The sequence below is a fragment of the Rhinoraja longicauda genome, chromosome 22, assembly GCF_053455715.1.
Source record: "Rhinoraja longicauda isolate Sanriku21f chromosome 22, sRhiLon1.1, whole genome shotgun sequence".
NCBI lineage: Eukaryota > Metazoa > Chordata > Chondrichthyes > Rajiformes > Arhynchobatidae > Rhinoraja > Rhinoraja longicauda.
Genome location: NC_135974.1, coordinates 4,214,469 through 4,240,725, shown reverse-complemented (window position 1 = coordinate 4,240,725; position 26,257 = coordinate 4,214,469). Strand labels below are relative to the sequence as shown.

Genomic DNA, 26,257 nt, shown 5'->3' with positions numbered 1-26,257 from the left:
TGGCTATATTTAAGAGGGAGTTAGATGTGGCCCTTGTGGCTAAAGGGATCAGGGGGTATGGAGAGAAGGCAGGTACGGGATACTGAGTTGGATGATCAGCCATGATCATATTGAATGGCGGTGCAGGCTCGAAGGGCCGAACGGCCTACTCCTGCACCTATTTTCTATGTTTCTATCTGGAGAAAAGGAATAGGTGACGTTTCTGAACTATCTGGAGAGGAGTCTCGACCCGAAACGTCACGCACTCCTTCCCTCCAGAGATGCTGCCTGACCCGCTGGGTTACTTCAGCATTTTGTGTCTCTCTTTAGCATTTACAATGAACCGCATTGCCTTATTGTTACGGTAACATGATGGGATTAACACCACACCAAAAAAACCTGGAAATGAATGGTGTGAGTGGGAGTTGTAGCTGGAAACCCCCCGTGAAAATGCCCCCGACAGGGGAGGAGACAGACGCACTGGTTTCCTATAAAGTTCTCTCTGTCCGAACGCAGCAGAACAGCATCCGCAGCTGGCGCGTTAGACCTGAGTTTATTGTTCTTTCAGAGCAAGGCTGTGCTCTGACTGTGAAAACAATTGACATTTATTAAAGGGCGAGACTGGCGAAATATCTGGCCGAAAATGATGTGTCCACGCGTCCTGTTTTGTTGCATTTTATGTCTGTTTCAGGTAAGCAAGTAGATTTTTTAAAAAGTGTATTTCAAATCCGTTTAGACGGTTAAATCGTATAATTGTTTTCGCTTGTTTCATTTCAAAAAGGTTACTTTCACGGAAACTGTTTTATTTATATTGGTCGTAGGAAAATAAATACAAAAAATGTATTTTGATAATGGTGTTTCCAAATAATAATAATAATAATAATAATGTATTTTATTTATATAGCGCTTTTCATATACTCAAAGACGCTTTACAGAGATTTAGAGAACATAGGGAAATTAATATATAGATAAATAAGTAAATAAATAAACGAACAGAGAAAGGAGACAGAAGGTGAGGTGAATATGATTTCCAAACAGTGTTTCCAAATATACCTTGGGGGCTAATATTTGGTGTTGGGGGGAAATTGTGATCCTCGCAGCCCAATTACAGCACCGGTCAGGACATCAAGTCCTTACTTCTGATCGCCTGGATTTAGAATGAGCAACTGTAGAGCAACAGGGGACAGAGGGGAGCTTGAAGCGGAGCACTGGTTTATTTGAGTAGGAAGGAACTGCAGATGCTGGTTTACATCTGCAATAAAAGACACAAAAAGCTGGAGTAACTCAGTGGGACAGGCAGCATCTCTGGATAGGACTGAGTGACGTTTCGGGTCGAGACCCTTCTCACTGAGAGTCAGGGGAGAGGGAGACGCAGAGATTTGGAAGGGTAAGGTGTGAAAACGAGAGATCAAAGGGGAGGTGGATCAAGGAAAGCATAGGATAGATCTTTGTTTTAGCTCGGGGAAGGCGACAACGAAGCATGCAAAGAAAAATGTACCAGGAGGACATATATATATATATATATATATATATATATATATATATATATATATATATATATCAGTCAGAGAGTTGTAAATCTGTGGAATTCTCTGCCTCTGAAGGCAGTGGAGGCCAATTCTCTGAATGCTTTCAAGAGAGAGCTAGATAGAGCTCTTAAGGATAGCGGAGTCAGGGGGTATGGGGAGAAGGCAGGAACGGGGTACTGATTGAGAATGATCAGCCATGATCACATTGAATGCTGGTGTTAGCTCGAAGGGCCGAATGGCCTACTCCTGCACCTATTGTCTATTGTCTATTGACTGGTCGGAGAACTAGGATGGGGAGAGATGGAGAGAGAAGGAAAGCAAGAGTTACTTGAAGTTAGAGAAGTCGATATTCATACATACCACTGCTGTGAGTTGAGGCATCTGATCTTAGATGAGGGTTTTGGGGGCTGACCCAGTAATCACTGTACCTTGGGCGAGGGATGGGGGAAGAGGAAGCTAATTGTGCGACACCAGGGTGCTGCTCCATGGAAGCGAGAGCGAATGAAATGGCCTGTTTGTTGCGTGTGGCTCCATCACTTGTTGAGCTGGAGCCACAATGCGGCCGCTTTTGCAGAGAGAGGTTAGTTATCTCAGCGCATCTCCGGTGTCTGTGCGGGCAAGGGAGATACGGCAACGTGGTCTTTCTTATTCAGCCACTGGGTGTGTGATTCAACATGGATCACGTTTCATTCAAGAGTGGTGGATCCGTGGGAGCCTCGTGTCGATGGGTCTTGGAGTTATTGTTTCGGAAAACGAATAAAAGTACAGATGTTGGGATTTTAAAATAAAACAGAAGATGCTGTAAGATCGCAGCCGGTCAATCAATGTCACTGGGAAGAGAAACTGGTAAATATTTCGGCTCGGGGTCCCTCCCCTCTCAGTGCCGACCTGAAACTGTATCTGGTCTCTCTTTCCCTGAATGCCATCTCTCTGCTGAACTCGTGCAACATCTCCATTTCCATATTGATTTCTCTAACTTCAAGCAACCCTTGCATCCCTTCTCACTCCATCCCACCAGATCCTTTTAACCAGATCCCTTCTCTCTCCATCCCACCCCCATGCAAGTTGTTGTACTAGTTTCAAAGTCGTCTTGTTGAGTCTCATTGTCTGTGACTGGTTTTCGCCTAGCCCACAGCTAACAATGAATGGCCTGTTTCCTTTATCATCGTCACTTTTTTGCAGATCTTTCATTCATTTATTCTATATCTCTCTATATATCACCGCCTGTATCTCTAGTTTCCCTTTCCCCTGACTCTCTTTCTGAAGAAGGGTCTGGACCCAAAACTTCACCTATTCCTTTTCTCCAGAGATGCTGCCTGACCCGCTGAGTTACTCCAGCTTTTTGTGTCCATCTATCTCCATTTCTACTGTTGTTTCAGACAATGGTCAGAGTTGAAACTTTCGAGGTGAAGGCAGCAGGGCCGAAAAGGGTTGGTGCTGGAGGCTCAGTGTGCTGGGTCAGTGTGAAGGGTGAGACAAACTCCGCCTGGCCCACCAAGCTGTCAGTGGGTTGACACCAAAGCTGCAGGCGCGGTGCCCAAACACTCCTCCGTCACTGGTACCCACTTCTCACCTCTTGCCTCTTAACCTAACAAGGCAAAAGTCCGACGATAGGTCCCCACCCGAAACGTGGTCTGTCCGTTTCCCTCCACAGATGCTGCCTGTCCTCCTGAGTTCCCCCAGCACTTTGTTTTTTTTTGCGTGTTAGACATTCAACGTGTTTAACATGGAGGCGGTGTAACTTAGAGTGGCTGGAATGCTCATGGCGAGCAACAGCTCCAAGGGTGGAGGTAATGCAGCATATCTTGACTTCCAGCTCCATATCTTGACATTAAGTTCAGTTAAGTGAGATAGCAAAGATAGACACACAAGGTGGAGCTGGTCTCGACCAAAAACATCACCTATTCCTTTTATTGTGTGTGATTTTATTGGGTCTCGACCCGAAACGTCACCCATTCCTTCTCTCCCGAGATGCTGCCTGACCTGCTGAGTTACTCCAGCATTTTGTGAATAAATACCTTCGATTTGTACCAGCATCTGCAGTTATCTTCTTATACACATTGTGTGTGATATCTTTGGTTTAAATCAGCATCTGCAGTTCGTTCCTACACATGGTGAGATAACCGATGGAATAGGCCGAGTGACCTAATTCATGGTCAGAAAGCACAGTGTTCATGTTGGACTTCAGCGTGGGGATAACGCTCAGTGCCATACAGATCACAGGCACTATTGCTCGCTCCTAGTTTCCGTTATCAAAGCCGGTTTATATCTCTTGCTTCCCTTCCCCTGAGTCTCAGACTGAAGAAGGGTCCCGACCCGAAACTTCACCTATTCCTTTTCTCCAGAGATTCTGCCTGGACTGTGAGCTCCTCCGTCTTTTTGTGTTTATCTTCGATTTAATCCAGCATCTGCAGTTCCTTCCTCCACAGTCAGATTGAAGCCACAGGTTTGGTTTACTCTAACCAACGTCTGAATTTGGTTGCAATTCATTTGTTTTTAATCTTCATGGTAATCACAATACTTCTAACGTGTGTGGTCTACTGAGATTAATCTTTTTCTTTATTGCAGTAGTCGTACAAAATATCTAGAGAGACATAGCTTTTGAATATTAAAACAATCTATTTTGCCCATTGTGCATGTGCTAACTCTTTGAAAGAGTTATCTAACTTCTTTCTCTCCTGGTGCCCCTCCATGTAGTCCTGCAAATGTTATATTTTCGCAATTAACATTATCATGACATTATATCGATCTTATAGAGGTGTATAGGTTCATGAAGTTAGATCATTGATGGGGTGAATGCACAAAGTCTTTAACCCAGAGCAGAGGAATCAAGAACGAGGGCACACAGGTTTAAGGTCTGAAGAAGGGTATCGAGCCAAAATGTCATCCGTTCCTTCTCTCCTAGATGCTGCCTGACCCACTGAGTTACTCCAGCATTTTGTGTCTACCTTCAATTTTAACCAGCATCTGCAGTTTTTTTCCTACACATAGGTTTAAGGTTATGGGGGGAGATTTAATAGGAACCTGAGGGTCAATTTTTTCACTCAGAGGATGTTGAGGATATGATACGAGCTGCCAGAGGAGGTAGTTGAGGCAGGTACTAGAATAACATTTAAACATGGATCCACGGTACATGGATAAGAAAGGTTTAGAGAGAGACTAGTCCAAGTGGACCCGTTGGGCCCAAACCTCTCCTGCATTGGTGCAGCACCCTGTCCTCTCCCCTCTCTCCTCAACCCCCCCTCCCCTCTCCCTCACTCCCCCCTTCCCCCCTCCCTCCCTCCTCCCTGCTCCCCTCCCCCTCCCCTCCTTTTAAAATTTAAAATGTAAATAACTTTAAAAATATAACACCGATTTCAATAAAACTACTTGCATTATCATTAAAGTGACAATGGTGAGTAAGGTGGGCCTAAAATTGTCATGCTATCGTGTACTGTTTTGGCTGAAGTTCAGTCACAAACAAGATAACAAACGAGAGTTTTAATATATTGATGGATAAAACATATCCCTCTGGTGAGACCAATGTAGCTGGGGCATCTTGGTCAGCATGGGCAAGTTAGACCAAAGGTCCTGTTTCTATGCTGTATGATTTTACAGCCTAGTCCTGTTCTCTATGATTTTTTTTTTTATCATGTTTCATATATCGGATTAAATGTGATTTTTATTCTTTTTAATTGAAATCTTGACCAAAGACCACATTGGCCTTCGGGCGATAGTGGAAGATCACATGCCAATGTGCAAAGAAGAAGGAAATTCTCCCAATGTAATGTAAATATGCACATTTGGATTCAGTAATGCCTTGTGAAGTGAGGAAATGCAGATGCTGGTTTAAACTGAAGATAGACTCAAAAAGCTAGAGTACCTCAGTGGGTCAGACAGCATCTCTGGAGAAAAGGAATAGGTGACGTTTCGGGTCGAGAGTCTGAAGAAGGGTCTCAATCTGAAACATCACCCATTCCTTTTCTCCAGAGATGCTGTCCGACTCACTGAATTACTCCAGCTTTTTGTGTGAATGCCTCGTGAAGAATTCAATCTGATTCGTGACCAATATTTCCATCTCAATCATTGCCATTAAAACAGGTTGTCGGGCAACTAATCCCATTGCCATTTAAAAAAATCTTACTGTAATGCCTAGTGAATGCTATATCCAACTTCCTACCCACGGTGACTACAAGCGAGTTCTTTTAAACTTTGCTAAGCACCGAATGACAGCAATTTACCAAAGCTAAAGTAAAGTGAGTGTGAGTGTGAATCTACACCCGTGTACCACTTGTGAAAAAGTGAACTGCCACCAGTGCGAAGTGCACAATGTAATTTACAAGTTGGGGAGTTCCGTTCAACAGCAAGTAACAGAGTTGGCAGCAGCTTTGTGTCTCTTATGGGTGTTCAGCACCGTTTTTGGCAACTGTAAGGGGACTTTTGTAAGTAAAACACCCTTCCTCACCCTGTACGCTGTGGTTTAATAAACCTTCTGGGTGAATTAAAAAAAAAAAAATGTTGTAGTAAAGTATTTGAAGCAGAACATTTTAGCCAAGCACAATCACAATGAACTAAAAGGTAGTATAAGAAAATAACTGCAGATGCTGGTACAAATCAAAGGTATTTATTCACAAAATGTTGGAGTAACTCAGCAGGTCAGGCAGCATCTCAGGAGAGAAGGAATGGGTGACGTTTCGGGTCGAGACTCTACTTCAGACTTCCAGTGGTATGAACATTGACTTCTCCAACTTTAGATAGTTCTTCTGTCCCTCTCTTCCCCTCCCCCTTCCCAGTTCTCCCTCTATCTTCCTGTCTCCACCTATATCCTTCCTTTGTCCCGCCCCCCTGACATCAGTCTGAAGAAGGGTCTCGACCCGAAACGTCGCCCATTCCTTCTCTCCTGAGATGCTGCCTGTCCCGTTGAGTTACTCCAGCATTTTGTGAATAAATGAACTAAAAGGGATTAATAAATGACTACTGGGGCTTTACAAATTGAGAAACGGGCACCACATTAAAACAGATTTATTTGGGATATTTAGATAGGAAAAGCTCTCGATCTGCTTCATGAGAGCAACTGTTCATTTATGGGACGCCAAGCATCTCTCACTGCCCCCTGAACTTGGGTGGCGCCACGATGGAATTACTGCCTTAACAGCGCCAGAGCCCCGGGTCCCGGGTTCGAACCCGACCACGGGCTGTCTGAACGTCCTCCCCGTGACCGCGTGGGTTTTCTCCGAGATCTTTGGTTTCCTCTCACACTACAACGACGTGCAGGTTTGTAGGTAAATTGGCTTGGTATCAATGTAAATCGTCCCCAATGTGTGTAGGATAGTGTTAATGTGTGGGGATCGCAGGTCGGTGCGGACTCAGTGGGACCCTTCATCTCTCGCCTGTTTCCGCGCTGTATCTCCAAAGTAAACTAAACTAAAGTCAAGCATTTGAACGAAGCAGGATTATCACAATTGCTTCTCTTGTACTGGCTGTACAATTAGCTGTGCCAATTGTGGTTAGTCACATTCATGCCAGTTCCTGATCTGTGCATTCAGAAAGTGCGTTTGTGTGATGTGTACGTGCTTACTGCAAACCTTGCTTCTTGTTGACTAATTTTTGGGCACGTTTTTCTCGCAAAGTTGTACCTGCCATCGGCCATCTTTTATATAATTCCTCTTAGATCCAAACCATTTGAAGTAGGCGCAGAGACCCCACCAGGCTTACCACAACCTACGTCTCACCAATCCCCTGCTGACTACTTTATGTGATCTTGCCATTTCCTTGTCTGTTTATTCCTAATTGTATTGATTAAGTTAACAGAAGGCAGGTGGGTCAGTTTGGAAGTGGATAGGGGGCATGGGTGCTATGTGGTGAATGAATGGAGAAAAATCAGCACAAAATAAGCCATCCTGTGAAAACCTGTTCATCTGGTGAACTGGGGGGACAGTTCGAGACACAAATTGTGTAGGAAGGAACTGCAGATACTGGCTTACACGGATGATAGACTCAAAATGCTGGACTAACTCAGCGGGACAGGCAGCATCTCCGGATAGAAGGAATGGGTGATGTTTCAGGTCGAGACAATACTTCACACTGAGATTCGGGCGAGAGGGAGACATAGAGACATGGAAGGGCAAGGTGTGAAAATGAGAGATCAATGGGGACGGAGATCAAGGAAAATGTAGAATGGATCATTGGGGAAGGTGACAATGAGGCATACAATCAATAACATTTAATCAGCAGGACCGTGAAACTAGTTGGAGAACTAGGATGGGGAGGGATGGAGAGAGAGGGAAAGCAAGGATGCGTTTATAGTCATGTCAGCTAAAATACTCCTCTGATCTCAGTGGCTGTGTCATATGAATATATTGGGCTAAAATCAGGTGCATGCCCACTGGGAACAATTTCTTGCATTCACAACAGCACAGCATATACTAATTATTAGTATGAGCAGAAAGTATAATTTATTGCACATTTAATGGAGTAGCATTGAATTATTTATAGTTCTTCGTGAGTGAATCAGGTTGGATGAGATTCCTTACAGTAAAGGAAATCCCATATATGTGAGTGTTCAAAAGCACTTGATGGTGGGGGATTTTCCCATGGAAAGCCCCACAGAGGACAGATGCTGTACGAGCTCGGTTTGACTCGCCTTTCAGCTTTCTCTCGGCTCTCCTTTTTGCTTCCTCTTTTTGCATAAAGGAAACCAGTCTTTCTGAGATAGGCCAAGAACTAAATGAGTGTTTTATTTCAGGGAAGTAGAGATAGACAAGGAGTGTTCCTGAAATGTTGTCAGGCAGAACCATTATGCAAACACAGATATATATCTGATTGGGGACTGTTCTTATTAACACTCTAAATGGTGCGGTCATCTCATCAGCTCCAGCTTCCAGAATGCCAGTTTCTTACGTCAATAATTGGGCTGCATCCAGGTACATTCTCACAAGCAAAGGAGGGAGTAAGTGTCATTCAGGCCAAATCACAGACATATCTTATAGCTGCACTGCAGGAAGCTTCATGGCCTAATTCTGCTCGTCTTGCTTATGAACCATGGGGTCTTGCTGCTCAACACTGCCTACATCTGAAATAGATCAGCCTCTATAAAGTGCTTTGAAATATGCTGGAGATGTTAAGGGTTCTATATATAAATGAAAATTATTTATTTGTTGGATATTAGTGCCATTTTTGATTTTGGTTTTGGTGAATGATACCTTCTTGTGAAATACATGTTGGCTTCTGATTACTGAACTAGGTCTTTCGGGTCTGTTGTTGTCAAGTAACTGACTCACTTCTTAAAGCCCAGAATTAGAGAAGCTTATTGCCTTTCATATCAACATGCCTGTTCTTTGGAAGGTCTTTTCAATTAGTTCCACTCTTGCTGTTTTATTTAGATTTTTTAGATTTAGAGGTACAGCGAGGAAACAGGCCCTTCGGCCCACCGAGTCCGCGCTGCCCAGCGATCCCCGCACATTAACACTATCCTACACACACTAGGGACAATTTTTACATTTGCCCAGTCAATTAACCTACATACCTGTACGTCTTTCGAGTGTGGGAGGAAACCGAAGATCTCGGAGAAAACCCACGCAGGTCACGGGGAGAACGTACAAACTCCATACAGATGGCGCCCGTAGTCAGGATCGAACCTGAGTCTCCGGCGCTGCATTCACTGTAAGGCAGCAACTCTACTGCTGCGCCACCGTGCCACCCTTATTTATATTATCTAGCAATATTTTTCATTTCCAAAATGTATTCAATTCGCTTTTGCTTCTGCATCTATCTCAGCATTTCCCTTTGCAAATAAAAAATGCCTTTTGCCTTGGTTCTTTTACTAAATTACATTAAACTTGCAGCATTGGTTATTGTCCCCAGCTAGTGCATGTCTATTTATCCTGTCAAAACTTGTCTTACAATATTTAACCAATAATTAATGACGGCGATTACAGCTGCATAAAGAGTATGTGTAGGAAGGAACTACAGATGCTGGTTTAAACTGAAGATGGACACAAAATGCTGGAGTAACTCAGCGGGAGAGGCAGCATCTCTGGAGAGAAGGAATGGGTGATGTTTCGGGTCGAGACCCTTCTTCAGTTAGCCCGAAACATCACCCATTCCTTCTCTCCAGAGATGCTGCCTGTCCTGCTGAGTTACTCCAGTATTTTGTGTCTATCTTCTGCATAAAGGATAAGATCCATGTGGATGAGTCATCTATATACTAAAACTCTCGTTTGTTATCTTGTTTGTGACTGAACTTCAGCCAAAACGGTACACGATAGCGCGACAATTTTAGGCCCACCTTACTCACCATTGTCACTTTAGTGATAATGCAAGTAGTTTTATTGAAATCGGTCTTATATTTTTAAAGTTATTCACATTTTAAAGTTTAAAAGGAGGGGAGGGGGATGGGAGGAGGGAGGAGGGAAGGAGGGGGGAAGTGGGGAGTGGGGGAGAAGGGAGAGGGGAGGGGGGGTTGAGGAGAGAGGGGAGGGGGGAGGACAGGGTGCTGCACCAATGCAGGAGAGGTTTGGGCCCAACGGGTCCACTTGGTCTAGTCTATTCTAAACATATCTAAACACAGAAGTGTAATTTCCGTTACCAAAATAGGTGTACAGAAACGGATTAGGGTCACTTGTGACGTTGGTGCTAATGTTTTAGCACTGATTAAAAATAGGAAACACGTTTTAATTGAGGGGGAGGAGGGGAGAGTAACGAAAGCTGGAAGAGAGACAAATCAGGTAATAGGTAGATACAGGTGAAGGGGAGTTTTGATATGCAGATGGTTGGAGATGAAAAGACAGAAGGCGTGAACAATGGACTGAAGAGTTACAAATTGTGAAGCTCGAGGTTGGAATGTAGGTGGAAAGGTAGGAGGAGGGGAGAATTAGGTGCAGGTCCAGGTGAGGCATAGGGGAAGGGGGGGGGGGGGGGGAGAGTGGGGGAAGGAGCGTGTTTATGGATACCTAAAATTAGAGAATTCAATGTTCATACTTTTGGGTTGAAAGTTCCCAAGCAGAATATGAGGTGTTGTTACATAGAAACATAGAAACATAGAAAATAGGTGCAGGAGTAGGCCATTCGGCCCTTCGAGCCTGCACCGCCATTCAATATGATCATGGCTGATCATCCAGCTCAGTAACCTGTACCTGCCTTCTCTCCATACTTCCTGATCCCTTTAGCCTCAAGGGCCGCATCTAACTCCCTCTTAAATATAGCCAATGAACTGGCCTCAACTACCTTCTGTGGCAGAGAATTCCACAGACTCACCACTCTGTGTGAAGAAATGTTTTCTCATCTCGGTCCTAAAAGACTTCCCCCTTATCCTTAAGCTGTGACCCCTGGTTCTGGACTTCCCCAACATCTGGAACAATCTTCCCGCATCTAGCCTCTCCAACCCCTTAAGAATTTTATATGTTTCAATAAGATCCCGCCTCAGTCTTCTAAATTCCAGCGAGTATAAGCCTAGTCTATCCAGTCTTTCTTCATATGAAAGTCCTGCCATCCCAGGGATCAATCTGGTGAACCTTCTCTGTACTCCCTCTAAGGCTAGAATGTCTTTCCTCAGATTAGGAGACCAAAACTGTACACAATACTCCAGGTGTGGTCTCACCAAGGCCCTGTACAACTGCAGCAGAACCTCCCTGCTCCTATAGGTTCCTCTAGGTTCTGTGTGGCCTCACTCTGGCAGTGGAGGAGGCCCAGAACAGAAATGTCATTATGGAATGGGAAGAGGAGTTGATATGGTTGGAAACTGAGAGATCCAGAAGACCGAGCGCAAGTATTCGGTGAAATGTTCGCCGGGTCTGCGCTTGGTCACAGCGATGTACCAGAATACTGGGAGGCCAGAATATACTGGGTGCAGCAGATGAGGTTAGGCACATGAACCTCTGTCTCATCTGGAAGGACTGCTGGGGTCCCTGGGTGGAAGTGCGAGAGGAGGTATTGGGACAGTTGTCAAACCATCTGTCTATCAAAAACCTCCCTGACCTGTATCCAGGAGGGTCTCGACCCAAAACGTCACCTATTTTTTTTCTCCAGAGATGCTGCCTGACCCGCTGAGTTACTCCGAATTTTCATGTCTGTCTTCAGCCTACTATCTGCCAGGCTTTGTGCAGGTATATTGTATCTGTATTTTAAGTCCCGATGCGCTTGTATTAAACAAGTATTTATTAAGGCATATGATGCGGTGCTTGCTCGAAGGGCCGAATGGCCTCCTCCTGCACCTATTTTCTATGTGAGTCATTAGTGGGTATTTGTAATTTCAATGGCTAAGCTTTAAACTAAAGGAGGAACTTCTAAAAACATAAGAAAATGAGTACAAGACATACACTTCCCTTTAGTGCAACCCATTCTAATTATATTTACCAGGTCTACAAATTGGCCGATTTCTAAGTGGAACTATATTTTTGTAGTGGTTTGCAGGTCGAGGATAAATCGCTTGCAGCTTTTCCAATGAAAATAAATCCTGAGGAAAAACATGAGAGATTTGAAACATTTACAGAATTTGTTCATATTTTAGTTTTAGATATATGTCTTGTATATAAAACTAAAATATGAACAAATATATATTGCTGTCACTTTACCATTCCTTTTCTGTTTGTGATAGTTCATTATATTCTAGTAGCCATTATATCTTGGTAGCCCAGTGGTGGTCACTTTTGACTGTGAGTCAGATGTTCATGTCCCATGATGTTTGAGGCACAAACTATTTACAGGCAATATGTCAACTGTCACAGGGCAGTTGGTTCTGATCTTGCCCTGACAAAATCCCCGGGCAGAAAGGGCACAGAGAAAGAGAAAATTGCCCAGGTACTGGTCAATTTGTGGCACGGTGGCGCAGCGGTAGAGTTGCTGCCTTCCAGTGCCAGAGACCTGGGTTCGATCCTGACTACAGGTGCTCTCTGTACAGAGTGTGTATGTTCTCCCCATGACAATCAGTGGGAGCCATTACTTGTACAATAGAGGATGGTGGTAGCAGAATTAGCTCAGGACACTTCCAGTTTCCAGCCCAGCGACGTGGATGCTTCTGCTGTGGGGCCCAGTTTGTTTACCTAGTTACAGGAACATTTGTGGAACGCACTGTCTGAAGTGTAGAGATAAAAACTCTTGCGGCATTTAAGAATTACCTGAGAGAGCTCTTATTCTGCGATCTACAGAGCTTCAGATTGCGAGCTGAGAAGCGGGATTACACAAAAAGGTCCCTTTTGGATGTTATATGTAAAATGGGCTAAATTATTTCCTCCTGTTCTGCGGAATTTGTGAGGTTATGAAGAAATCACAAAAAGCCTGCTGGAGTTCCTGAAATCACAAAAAGCCTGTAGTTCCAGTTAATCCACTTGCTGTTTGTGACTCAGAGCTTGTATGTAATGACGTGTGGTCATTTTTCAGGTATAAAGAAGTAATTGTTTTCCTGCTTGTCACATGAACTTTGGAATCTCTTCGGATTTTTGAGGCTGCGGCTTTGCTACGAAAAGCAATTCCTCTTTTTGACGCAGGGAACAAAGTGATTCACAAACACAGATTGGAAGTTTATGCAATGACTGTATGTCCTTTAATTGTCAAAAAGATCATCAGTACTTTGCAGCAAGTGTGGGGACCTCTGCCAAAGGCAGCAGCTACACACTCTGCCTGGACTAACATAGAAACATAGAAAATAGGTGCAGGAGGAGGCCATTCGGCCCTTCGAGCCAGCACCGCCATTCATTGTGATCGTGGCTGATCATCCACAATCAGTAACGTGCCCAACTTCTCCCCATATCCCTTGATTCCATTAGCCCCTAGAGCTCTATCTAACTCTCTTCCAGTGAATTGGCATCCACTGCCCTCTGTGGTAGAGAATTCCACAAAATCACAACTCTCTGGGTGAAAAAGTTGCTTCTCACCTCAGTTTTAAATGGCCTCCCCTTTATTCTTAGACTGTGACCCCTGGTTCTGGACTCACCCAACTTTGGAAACATTTTTCCGGAGTCAATTAAGGGAGTCAAAGTTTACGGGAAGAAGGCAGGAGAATGTGTTTAATATGAAAAAGTAGATGGGCCATAATTAAATGGTGGAGCAGACCAAATGGCCTTATTCTGCTCCTATGTTTTATGATCTTAACTGAGACCTTCCTTTGTTGGCTCAGCATTGAGGTGGCACACAAAGGGAAGCATGTAAAGGCCATTTATTGGCGACCAGTATTCCAGCTCAGGGCAGTGCAAAGAACCTTCAGCACTCCTGCAGTCCTCGTGCCCATGGATTTCTATGCCAGGATTGTCAAGGTCTTGGGAAGTCAGCAAACCTGCCAATTGACTAAGATTTAGTTCCATCTGGTTCTCTTGATAATAAGTGTAGGAAGGAACTGCAAATAGACACAAAATGCTGGAGTAACTCAGCGGGACAGGCAACATCTCTGGAGAAAAGGAATGGGTGACGTTTTGGGTCGAGACTGAAGAAGGGTCTCGACCCGAAACGTCATCCATTCCTCCTCTCTTAACAATAACATGGTTTAAGTTTACATTTAGGTTTATTATCGTTACCTGTACCAATGTACAGTGAAAAGCTTTGTTCTGTGTGGCATACAGTCAGATCAGATAATATATATACATACAATCAAGTGAAACTCAAGTACAATAGGTGGCACAAAGGAGACGATACAGAGTGCAGAATATAGTTCTCTGCAATGTAGCGCATCAGTTCCATAGACAAAATCCAATATCTGCAATGGGATAGAGGTGAATCAGACAGTATCCTAGCTTATGGAAAGACTGTTCAGAAGCCTGATACTAGAGGGGATGGACGCTGTTCTGTTATGGAGCATCTTTAATAACAACAACTTGTTCTTTTATGGGGCACATGTGACCGAACAGGCCATTCCACTTTGGAGGAGTGCCTGCAAACATAACTCAGCACCAAGCCAAAGAAGTGGTCTTTGGGACGGGTTTGGGGGATTGCTGTTATCTTTATCCAAGGAGATATGGCCAGTTATCATTGTGGACTTGACCGGATTGTTGATATTGCTTTGATTTCTTTTACAGTGTTGTCAACTTGTCTCGAGCAGTAACTGCAACCCTGAAAACCTATACCCAAAATTTGGCAAGTGCTGCCAGAAGTGTTCGCCTGGTGAGATAATATTAATAAATTAATCTAGGGACTGTGCTTTAGGAGCAGGGCAGGAGTAGGCCATTCAGCTCCGCATGCCTGTTTGGCATTCCATACCAAGCTAGGGTTGATCTACAAATTAACTCCATCTATCCACCTTAATATGGTTCTTCAGCCACCCTCATTGGAGGGTGCCTGTAAAGTGACATGTCAAGCAAGCCCAGTCCTGCATTTTTCATTCAGGTGAGGGATTTGACCCAATCCAGGGGTATCAAAACATTAAGCACAATTCCATTCAGAGATGGGCATCGAGTGCTGCTGGAAGATTATCAACTAAACACCTTTGCTCAGTCCGCCTCAACCAACCTGATCTCCCGGTGGCTGAGCACTTCAACTCCCCCTCCCACTCCCAGTCTGACCTTTCTGTCAATCGGTCTCCTCCAGTTCCATAGTGAGTCCCACCAGAAATTGGAGGAACAACACCTCATATTTCGCCTGGGCAGCTTGCAGCCCAGTGGTATGAACATTGACTTCTCCAACTTTAGATAGTTCCTCTGTCCTTCTCTTCCCCTCCCCCTTCCCAGATCTCCCACTGTCTTCCTGTCTCCACCTATATCCTTCCTTTGTCCCGCCCCCCTGACATCAGTCTGAAGAAGGGTCTCGACCCGAAAAGTCGCCCATTCCTTCTCTCCTGAGATGCTGCCTGACCTGCTGAGTTACTCCAGCATTTTGTGAATAAACACCTTCGTTCTGTGCTGAGGATATTGACCGTTTGCTGTTTGCAGGCATGCACGTGAGCAGTGAATGCACAGAGGGCAAGGACACGGAATGCCAGCACTGTGGTCCTGATCGTTACCAGTCCCAGTGGAACACCTTGCAACACTGCCAGATGCACAAAATCTGTACCAGTAGTAAGTATCAATCATATCTGCTCGTCTAATTAACGAGGGAGAGTTCGCTGATCTTCAGTGAAAAGTACCAAGCCATGATGGCAAACAACTTTTGCAAAGTTTATTTAAAGATAAAAATTATTTTGCCTCATACTTTGTGAAACCATTGCCTCTTAATAATCACTTATAGTCCTCCCTCTGTGGTAACAAATAGGTTTTTCTTTGCTGTAATTATCTAATTTAATGCGGGTGTCAGGGGTTATGGGGAGAAGGCAGGAGAAGTGGGTTAGGAGGGAGGGATAGATCAGCCATGATTGAATGGCGGAGTAGACTTGAGGGGCCGAATGGCCTAATACTGCTCCTATCAGTTATGACCTTATGACCTGATGTGCTGCCACCTCTAATTCTTTATTTTTATGCCTCTCTTTGTGTAGATGGAGGATTTGTGGTGGAAAAGGTTGGCACCAGTACCAGTGATGCAGTATGTCGGTGCCAGGTTGGGAAGCACTGTGTCAATAAGGACTGTGAGATCTGTGATGAGAACAGAGTGTGTCAACCTGGCTATGGAGTTGTGCACAGAGCAGGTAAATCCCCCGCCTGTCTGGAACATACAGGGAAACGTCATCAGCCACGGCAGGTCTTCAACAGAATCAGACCATTAACAAGGAGCTCACTCCTAGATCGAGTCAGGGTTTTATGAATTAAATGATCTAGTATTTTCAGCAATGAGAATTGACCATTGTGCCAAAATATTCATTTTTCTGCATCTTTGCGGTTAGTTTATGTCCATAAAGTTCATAAATGACAGGAGCAGAATTAGGCCATTCGGCCCATCAAAGTCTACTTCGCCATTCAATCATGGCTGATCTATTTCGCCCTCCTAACCCCACTCTCCTGCCTGCTCCCCAATACCCCCGACACCCGTACTATTCAAGAATCTATCTATCTCTGCCGTAAAAAAATATCCACTGACTTGGCCTCCACAGCCTTCTGTGGCAATGAATTCCACAGATTCACCACCCTCTGACTAAAGAAATTCCTCCCCATCTCCTTCCTAAAGGAACATCCTTTAATTCAGAGACTATGACTCTCCCACTAGTGGAAACATCCTCTCCACATCTACCCTATCACTTGCAGTTTCATCGGCCGGCTCTTTTCAGTATCTCAATGATCCTTGGAAAATAGTTGGTAGCAGTTGGAAATTTGTGATCCAAATGCCTCCCATCTCAGGAGAATTCAGAGCAGTGGTGTTCCAAGAATCCAGTGTTCCCACAAATCTGCCCTCTCGCGAACCTCCCACTCTCTCTATTTCATCAATGGCTGAAATGCCTCCAGCTGTTGGCACTCAAATCCACTCTTACTCTTTCCCTTTTAAGATATTTATAAAAAGTTAACTTTCACCAAACATTAGTCACCAGCCCTGCAGGTATTCCTCCTGCTTATGATTCATATGTATTTGTATTTGATTATGAAGTGCGAAGTGCTTTAGTGTGGTTTAACACATCAAAGGTGCCAAGATTTTAATGAGTGGCACAGTCGAAGGCAAGGTATTAATCAAATTGTTGACTGCATTATAATATAATAATAAAATATATTCTTTTATTCGCCCCTCACCGGGGAAATTTACAGTGTACCAGCAGCAAAGTGGATAGCAAGAGATCATTCATTATAAATAAAAGATACATAAATTGTCATCAGTTTTCTGTGTGTTCTTAGCTGTTATTGTTGACTCATCTGCTGGGACCAGTGCTGGTTGTGCAGTCTCACAGCAGCGGGAAGGAAGGACCTCCTATATCTCTCCTTCACGCACTTGGGGTGAAGGAGTCTGTCACTGAAGGAGCTACTCAGTGCAGTGACAGTGTCCTGCATGGGGTGGGAGTCGTTGTCCAGCAGCGATGTTAGCTTTGCCATCATCCTCCTCTCTCCCACCACCTGCACTGAGTCGAGGGGGCAACCCAGGACAGAGCTGGCCTTCCTGACCAGCTTGTCGAGCCTCTTCCCTTCCGCCGCTGAGATGCTGCTGCTCCAGCAGACCACTCCATAGAAGATGGCTGATGCAACCACCGTGTTGTAGAAGGTCCTTAGGAGTGCCCCCTGCACTCCAAAGGACCTGAGTCTCCTTAGCAGATAAAGTTTGCTCTGGCCCTTTCTGTATAGTGCATCGGTGTTTTCAGTCCAGTCTATTTTATTGTTGAGGTGGACACCCAGGTACTTATAAGAATCCACCCTCTCGATGTCTAAACACTTTGCAATAAAGTTCGTAGAACATAATTTCATATCATGCTGTTCTTTTCTTCAGAAAGTGGGAATTTCACAATCCCCGTGTGCCAGATGTGTGAGGGTGGATATTACTCAAACGTATCTTCCAACATGGAGCCCTGCAGGAGATGGAGCGAGTGAGTCTGGCACTGGTCTGGGGGGATCTTATAGAAACTTACAAAATTCTTAAGGGGTTGGACAGGCTAGATGCAGGAAGATTGTTCCCGATGTTGGGGAAGTCCAGAACAAGGGGTCACAGTTTAAGGATAAGGGGGAAGTCTTTTAGGACCGAGATGAGAAAGTTTTTTTTCACACAGAGAGTGGTGAATCTGTGGAATTCTCTGCCACAGAAGGTAGTTGAGGCCAGTTCATTGGCTATATTTCAGAGGGAGTTAGATGTGGCCCTTGTGGCTAAAGGGATCAGGGGGTATGGAGAGAAGGCAGGTACGGGATACTGAGTTGGATGATCAGCCATGATCATATTGAATGGCGGTGCAGGCTCGAAGGGCCGAATGGCCTACTCCTGCACCTATTTTCATGTTTCTATGGATGAAATTTCCAGGATATAATGTTCACACATCTCAGAAGTAGTTTCACATAGAATTATCCAAAGCAAGTAGGCAAAGATCCCGCCCAGATGTACATACAAGGCAGAAATCCTTGCTCTGTGTGAAGGGCGGCACGGTGGCGTAGCGGTGGCATTACTGCCTCACAGCGCCAGAGACCCGGGTTCCATCCTGACTACGGGTGCTTGTCTGCACAAAGTTTGTACCTTCTCCCCGTGACCTGCGTGGGTTTTCTCAGAGATCTTCAGCTTCCTCCCACACTTCAAAGATCAATTGGCTTGGTATCAATGTAAAATTGTCCCTCGTGTGTGTAGGGCAATGTTAATGTGCAGGGATCCCTGGTCGGTGGGCCGAAGGGCCTGTTTCCGCGCTGTATCTCTAAACTAAATTAAACTACGTTCTCAGGCAAGGGGGTGGAGACTGGACTGATTTTGTTCAGGACTGCCAGTGCAGGGAAGGGTGCTGAGAGGAGAGAGGGTACTATCAAGCATGTTGCTAGTGATATCAGCTGGAATGAGTTCAGAATGCATGTGCAATTTAATGTGTCTGCATTCTTACAATGTTCCACTGATTTATTCTTCCCAGCAGGAGAGTTAAAGCAGCAGGCACTTGAATGTATTCTTAGATATCAAAGAGAAGGGCTGTAATGGGAAAGCCAAGGTACCGGAAGAGTAAGTTTTAATGGAGGACAAAAGGGAAAGGTTTTAATAGGTAGAATATTTAAGGTGTGATATTAATAAATGCATTTGAGTGTAAGAAATATAATTTGGAAGGAGAGGTACTAGATTGTTGAATTTTGATGGGTGAGCTGTGATATTAATGAGTTATATTTCAAATCAGAGTTCAGGTATCAGCAGTTGATGGTTTCATGGAAGTGTCTGAATGATGGGCGTGTGTTTGGTCAATACAAGCGGAGGTTTCCCTAGATAGACACAAAATGCTGGAGTCACTCAGCGGGACAGTCAGCATCTCTGGAGAGAAAGAATGGGTCGAGACCCATTGGGTCATTGGGATATTAGAAGGTTAACCATTGATAGAATGTCAGGTGAAACAGGAAAAAGTTAAAATGGAAAGTTTGGTATTGGGGAGTCAAATCAAGCCAAGTCGAGTTAATGAGAAAGGTCTCAACCCGAAACGTCTCCCAGTGAGACCGCACCTGGAGTACTGTGTGCAGTTTTGCTCTCCAAATTTGAGGAAGGATATTCTTGCTATTGAGGGCGTGCAGCGTAGGTTCATTAGGTTAATTCCCGGAATGGCGGGACTGTCATATGTTGAAAGACTGGAGCGGCTAGGCTTGTATACACTGGAATTTAGAAGGATGAGAGGGGATCTTATCGAAACATATAAGATTATTAAGGGGTTGGACATGCTAGAGGCAGGAAACATATTCCCAATGTTGGGGGAGTCCAGAACCAAGGGCCACAGTTTAAGAATAAGGGGTAGGCCATTTAGAATGGTGATGAGGAAGAACATTTTCAGTCCGAGAGTTGCAAACTGTGGAATTCTCCGCCTCAGAAGGCAGTGGAGGCCAGTTCTCTGAATGCATTCAAGAGAGACCTAGATAGAGCTCTTAAGAATAGCAGAGTCAGGGGGTATGGGGAGAAGGCAGGAACGGGGTACTGATTGAGAATGATCAGCCATGATCACATTGAATGGCGGTGCTGGCTCGAAGGGCCGAATGGCCTCCTCCTGCACCTATTGTCTATTGTCTATTCCTTCTCTCCAGAGATGCTGCCTGTCCCTCTGAGTTACTCCAGCATTTTGTGTCTATCTTCGAGTTTATGACTTATACACAAGTACTGTGAGGTACAGGCACAATGAAAATTTTGCCTGCAGCGGCATCACAGGCACAAAACTTTGTCTTCTAGTAGAGGGGCGAGTGGTTAATGAGCTGCTCGGGCACTTCCCTTCCCTGACTGCACTGGATGGTCTTGCGACGAAGCTCAGCACTGCTCCTTCTGGTGCTCCGTGGCCAATGTCCCACCTTCTGCTGGTCCTCCACAGGCTAATGTCCCATAACATTCAAATGGTGCTCCATCTCTGGAGCTGCCTTATCACCAACCCAAACCCCCTGGCAGCTGCATAGTTGTACACAAGCAAAACATGAAACTGCCCCACACATGCCCTAAAGGAGGAGGAGAAAACAAATCGCTGGAGAAACTCAGCAGGTCAGGCAGCATCTGCGGAGGGGAATGGGTATACAACATTTTGGATTGGTGTAAGAAAATAACTGCAGATGCTGGTACAAATCGAAGGTATTTATTTCACAAAATGCTGGAGTAACACAGCAGGTCAGGCAGCATCTCAGGAGAGAAGGAATGGGTGACGTTTCGGGTCGAGACCCTTCTTCAGACATTTTGGATTGGGATCCTTCTTCAGACTCTGGCTACAGTAGAATGCCCCTAGTGTTTTATATATTTAAAAAACTGCTGGAGGAACTCAGCAGACCAGGCAGCACCTGTGGAGGTGAAGGGAGAGTTGATGTATCAGGTTGAGTCCCTGATGCACAGATTACAGCATCAGCAGTCTCCAGTTGTACGAGAGGCAGGGGGCCTGAGTGGCGGACAACTGCCAAGGGGAGCGAAATAACTGAAGTATTTCCTACTTTTGTCTTTAGCTGTGGTTCACTCCAGGTGCTGGTGAATGGAACAACAACAAAGGATGTGGAATGCGGTGAGTTCCACTTTAGAGATTTTGATTTACCAATTCATGTGCTCAGTTTTGCCAATGTTAAAAGTGTTAGCAATCTCTCCACTCTGTTTCCAAAAGCTCTGTAAAAAAGATAAATTCATTAGCATTAGATGCAACTGATTCTTTAAGAAGGGTCTCGACCCGAAACGTCACCCATTCCTTCTCTCTAGAGATGCTGCCTGACCCGCTGAGTTACCCCAGCGTTTGTGTCTATCCTCCGTTTAAACCAGCATCTGCGTTTCCTTCCTACACCGAAATCAATATTCATACTACTGGGTTATAAGCTGTCCAAGCGAAATATGAGGTTCTGTTCCTCCAATTTGCATTGGGCCTCACTCTGACAATGGAGGAGGCCTAGGACAGAAAGGTCAGTGTGGGAAGGGGAGGGGGAGTTGTAAGTGTTTGGCAACCGGCAGATCGCTTAGGCCTAGGTGGACTGAACGGAGGTGTTCAGCGAAACAATCGCCGAGTCTGCGCTTGGGCTCGCCGATATATAGGAGTCCACACCTGGAACAGTGGATACAGTAGATGAGATTGGGGGAGGTGCAAGTGAACCTCTGCTTCACCTGAATGTATACAGCAATGAAGGGAGCAGGTGGACATGGTCCTGCCAAGCATGTAGAGGGCCCTGAGGCAATGCTGCAGCTTGGAGGCAGATTCCTTGTGCAAAGGGTAACCATGGCAGGCATAAGAGCACAACTTCCCCACAAGAGCCAGATTTTGTAGAGGTTGCCCACAGCTCTGCATGGATGTGCTGCCGTTTTGCTGTAGAGCTGATCCTGCCCACAAGGGCGCTGTCTGTATGGAGTTTGTACGTTCTCACCGTGACCTACACTCCAAAGACGTACAGGTTTGTAGGTGAATTGGCTTGGTATAAAAAATGTAAAATTGTCCCTAGTTCATGTAGGGTAGTGCTAACGTGCGGGGATCGCTGGTCGATGCGGACACGGTGGGCCGAAGGGCCTGTTTCCGCGCTGTATCTCTAAACTAAACTAATCTAATGTGGACACAAAATGTTGGAGTAACTCAGCGGGTCAGGCAGCATCTCTGGAGAGAAGGAATGGGTGATGTTTCGGGTCGAGACCCTTCTTCAGACTGATGTCCGGAGAGTGGGCGGACAAAGATAGGATGTAGTCGGAGACAGGAAGACTGGTGGGAGAACTGGGAAGAGGGAGGGGGGTGTTCCTAAACTAATCTAATGCTGGATTAGAACTGCTCCTGTTTAGATCCAAACCTACTGAAAGTAAAACCAAGCCTGGGGGGTATCAAACTTCAAGTTAGTGCGTGGGGGCTGCTCGATATTGTTCAGCCACCTGCTTTGCCCCGGCATAACACTGAGAGACTGTCAAAGGGTCTCGACCCGAAACGTCACCTATTCCTTTTCTCCAGAGATGCTGTCCGACCCGGTAATTTACCTACATACATGTGCGTCTTTGGAGTGTGGGAGGAAACCGAAGATCTCGGAGAAAACCCACGCAGGTCACGGGGAGAACGTACAAACTCCGTACAGACAAGCACCTGTAGTCGGGATCGAACCTGGGTCTCCTAGCGCTGTAAGGCAGCAACTCTACCGCTGTGCCACCGTGCTGTCCGACCCGCTGAGTTAGTCCAGCTTTTTGTGTCTACCTTTGGTTTCAACCAGCACCTGCAGTTCCTTCCTACACATAACACTACACTAGTCAGAGAGCAGGCGGCAAGTTGTGATTCCTTTCCAAATTGGTTTGTCCCTCAGGGTAAGTTCCCTCTTCATCCACCAGTTGGCGCAGTTTGCCAGTGGACAGGACCTCCTGCCTTCCTCCCTGTGAGGTTGCTGGTGAAATCTATGCTCAGGTAGCAGGTTCTACAGTCGTACTCCACCGTACAGGGTTGTCAAGTCAAGTCAAGTCAAGTCAAGTCTATTTGTCACATACACATAAAAGATGTGCAGTGAAATGAAAGTGGCAACGCCTGCAAAAAAATTATAATTACAGCATATAAATTAAAATTAATACAGAAAAAAAATGTAGTCCCTGGAGATATAATAGTTAACCTGGAGATATAATAGATGGCCTGTGGGAAGAAACTCCGTCTCATCCTCTCCGTTTTCACAGCGTGACAGCGGAGGCGTTTGCCTGACCGTAGCAGCTGGAACAGTCCGTTGCTGGGGTGGTAGGGGTCCCCCATAATCTTGCTGGCTGTGGATCTGCACCTCCTGATGTATAGGTCCTGCAGGGGGGCGAGTGTAGTTCCCATGGTGCATTCTACCGAACGCACTACTCTCTGCAGGGCCTTCTTGTCCTGGGCAGAGCTGTTCCCAAACCAGATTGAGATGTTGCCGGACAGGATGCTCTCTACAGCCCCAGAGTAGAAGCATTGAAGGATCCTCAGAGAGACTCTGAATTTCCTCAGCAGCTGTCTGAGGTGGCAAAGGTGCTGCCTTGCCTTACCCACCAGTGCGGCAATGTGTGTTGTCCATGTCAGATCCTCTTTGATGTGGACTCCCAGGTCTAGCTCTGGGGTGTGAGTTCACGTGACCTGTGTAGGAAGGAACTGCAGATGCTGGTTTAAACCGAAGGCGGACACAAAAAGCTGGTGTAACTCAGCGGGACAGGCAGCATCTCCGGAGAGAAGGAATGGGCGACGTTTCAGGTCAAGACCCTTCTTCAGACCTACTCGCTTATCCTTCATATCATGGGGGAACCAAATAGAGAGCAGGTAAGCTGCCATGGTAACCCTCGGACCACCAAGCCACCAAGTGGCGGCACGGTGGTGCAGCGGTAGAGTTGCTGCCTTACAGCGAATGCAGCGCCGGAGACTCAGGTTCGATCCTGACTACGGGTGCTGTATGTATGGAGTTTGTACGTTCTCCCCGTGACCTGCGTGGGTTTTCTCCAAGATCTTCGGTTTCCTCCCACACTCCAAAGACGTACAGGTATGTAGGTTAATTGATTGGGTAAATGTTTTTAAAAAAATTGTCCCTAGTGTGTGTAGGATAGTGTTAATGTGTGGGGATCGCTGGGCGGCGCGGACTCGGTGGGCCGAAGGGCCTGTTTCCATGCTGTATCTCTAAAAAGAAGTCTGGGTTCTAGCAGAATTTGGTTAAACATCCATCCATCTTACAGATAAACTGTTAAAGCAATCTAAACTATCATTTATTAAAGATTCTTGATTATTTATTGCTGGCTATTCTGCTTTTTTTTAAATCTCAGGGACACCTGAACCTCCATCCAAAGTGGTGTTAGTCGTGGTCATTGTGTTCCTTAGTGCAGTACTGACGGCCATCTTACTATCCTTTGTTGTCTACTCCGCACACAATCAAGGTGAGTAGTTAAAGCAGTCCATTGTGAATATTTTTAACGTACTTTGTGTCAGAGGACTCAATCTTATCCTCGGTTCTAGAACAGGAGGTGCTGGGTGATGGGAACAGATCCTGAATGACTGTGTGTTTTTTGGTTCTTTCAGAGAATCGGACAAAGATACGGGGCACGATTACCAGGCTGGTGAGTTGTGTGGCGAACAAAGCTGTGAGGCCAGTTTACATTGAACAGGATGATGATTAGGGGTGGGTTCACTCTTTGAAGGGAGGCGTCACCGATGGTGATCGAGGGAGGGGTCACTAATGGTGATGAGTGGAGGGTTCACTAGTGATCAGGGTAGAGGTCACTAGTGATCAGAGGAGGGGTCACTAGTGATCAGAGGAGGGTCACTAGTGATCAGAGGAGGGGTCACTAGTGATCAGGGGAGGGGTCACTAGTGATCAGGGGAGAGGTCACTAGTGATCGAGGAAGGAGTCACTAATGGTGATCAGGGGAGGGGTCACTAGTGATCAGAGGAGGGGTCACTAGTGATCAGGGGAGGGGTCACGAGTGATTGGAGAGAGGTCACTAGTGATCAGAGGAGGGGTCACTAGTGATCAGGGGAGAGAGAGAGGTCAGTAATGGTGGTCAGTCAGTTATGTGATGATTGAGGAAATGGTCGCTTGTGGTGAGCAGAGTCACTGTAGACGATGGAAGGACGTCACTGGTGGTGAGTCGGGGAAGTTGCAGTGACGGGGGTGAGGCCACTGATTCCAGTTGAGGGAGGTCCCTGATCGTCACGGGTGGGTGGTCTGGAGGGAGTCACTGACTCTCAGAAGAGGGTCATTGATTTGAGAAGGGGTTCACGTGATGATTCGGAGGGGCAGTGACTGATGACCCAGGAGATGTTGGGGGCCATGGCTTGTGATCATTGGAGGGATCAGGGGCGGTGAGTGGGGCAGAGTCACCAATGGTACTCGGGGGGTGTGGGGTGTGTAGGGGCCAGTGCCAACCAGGATAGGGACGGCTGATGGCAGTGGCTGGTGGTGGTGTTGGCCCGGTAATCCCACTGGCACAGTGGTGTGACTGGCGTTCCAACCCGCGGCAGGGAACCACCCAGTGGGGCCCACCGGTGGGTGAAGAGCCACCATCGCAAACGAGAAGAAGAGCGAGTCCGCTCTGTGCTCTCCCCTTCCCCTAACCTGACCCAGGCTCTCGTGCATTTTCAGGTGAAGTGCAGCAGCAAAGTCCAATTTCCAACGCAGGAGCTGACTGAGAATGGGAATATACTGACCACGGCTGGGGAGGAGGACAAGAGCCCGGATGTGATGACCGAGCTTCTGCCGGTGTAGCTCGCCGGAGGCAGGACAGCTGAAGGCTGCAGCAGGGATGGACTTGGCAGTGGTGCCTCTGTGTTTGCCGTGGCCTTCTCCGTCCGGCCTGCAGCTGCGACCTTGTTAATCGTGACATTTTGAACGCTGGCGTGTGACCGCTGACCCAGTGACGTTCAGCTGTGGGCAGCGGCTGGCCACAGTGCAGTGTCGTGCACCAGCATGGCCCCAGTGAGGGGGACACACAGACGGCCCTTTCATTAGCAACACGTGGATTGGTCTTTGCTTTTATGTGTGGCGGCGATAACCTGCCAGATCCAAGATGTCTGTCTGCTGCAGAAGAACATTCAGTTCAGTTCAGTTCAGAGATACACTGAGATTCCACTTCATCTTTTCGACTGGCGCCCCTTCGCAACCTGCCACCCTGCACTGCCTCAAGGCACACTAGTGTGGGGGCAGGAGCTGCAGAGATTGCGTGTGGAAATAATCCTGTGACGCACGTTTGGACTTGCAGGCAGCTTTCATTTCCCTCCCATTCGTTTCCTGTCCTCGCCCTCGCCCTCGCCCTCTTCCCCCTTCTAGTTCCAGCCCCCCACCTCCAGTCACCGTCTATTCCCCTCGTGGTCCCTGCTGGCCCGTGTGTATATATATATTTTTTTTATCAACGTACAGTTTACAGTTTATAATAAA

At 46.1% G+C, this 26,257-nt stretch overlaps 1 protein-coding gene across 1 annotated transcript; it reads left to right on the top strand.

Annotated features, from left to right (window-relative positions):
• The first annotated feature begins 506 nt into the window (after window positions 1–506).
• Window positions 507–26,257, top strand: LOC144604615 (tumor necrosis factor receptor superfamily member 5-like). The gene is made up of 9 exons (XM_078419233.1): window positions 507–670; window positions 14,492–14,576; window positions 15,341–15,466; window positions 15,880–16,029; window positions 17,745–17,841; window positions 20,888–20,943; window positions 24,150–24,260; window positions 24,403–24,440; window positions 25,466–26,257. The coding sequence occupies exons 1-9, from the start codon at window positions 623–625 to the stop codon at window positions 25,586–25,588; spliced, it is 834 nt and encodes a 277-aa protein (XP_078275359.1). The 5' UTR covers window positions 507–622; the 3' UTR covers window positions 25,589–26,257.

Excerpts from the sequence above, each read along its gene's own strand:
- LOC144604615 (XM_078419233.1), top strand. The coding sequence starts at position 623 with ATGATGTGTCCACGCGTCCTGTTTTGTTGCATTTTATGTCTGTTTCAG. Across the intron at positions 14,577-15,340 it reads CTGCCAGAAGTGTTCGCCTG|GCATGCACGTGAGCAGTGAA; the intron begins GTGAGATAATAT and ends TGCTGTTTGCAG. Across the intron at positions 20,944-24,149 it reads AACAAAGGATGTGGAATGCG|GGACACCTGAACCTCCATCC; the intron begins GTGAGTTCCACT and ends TTTAAATCTCAG.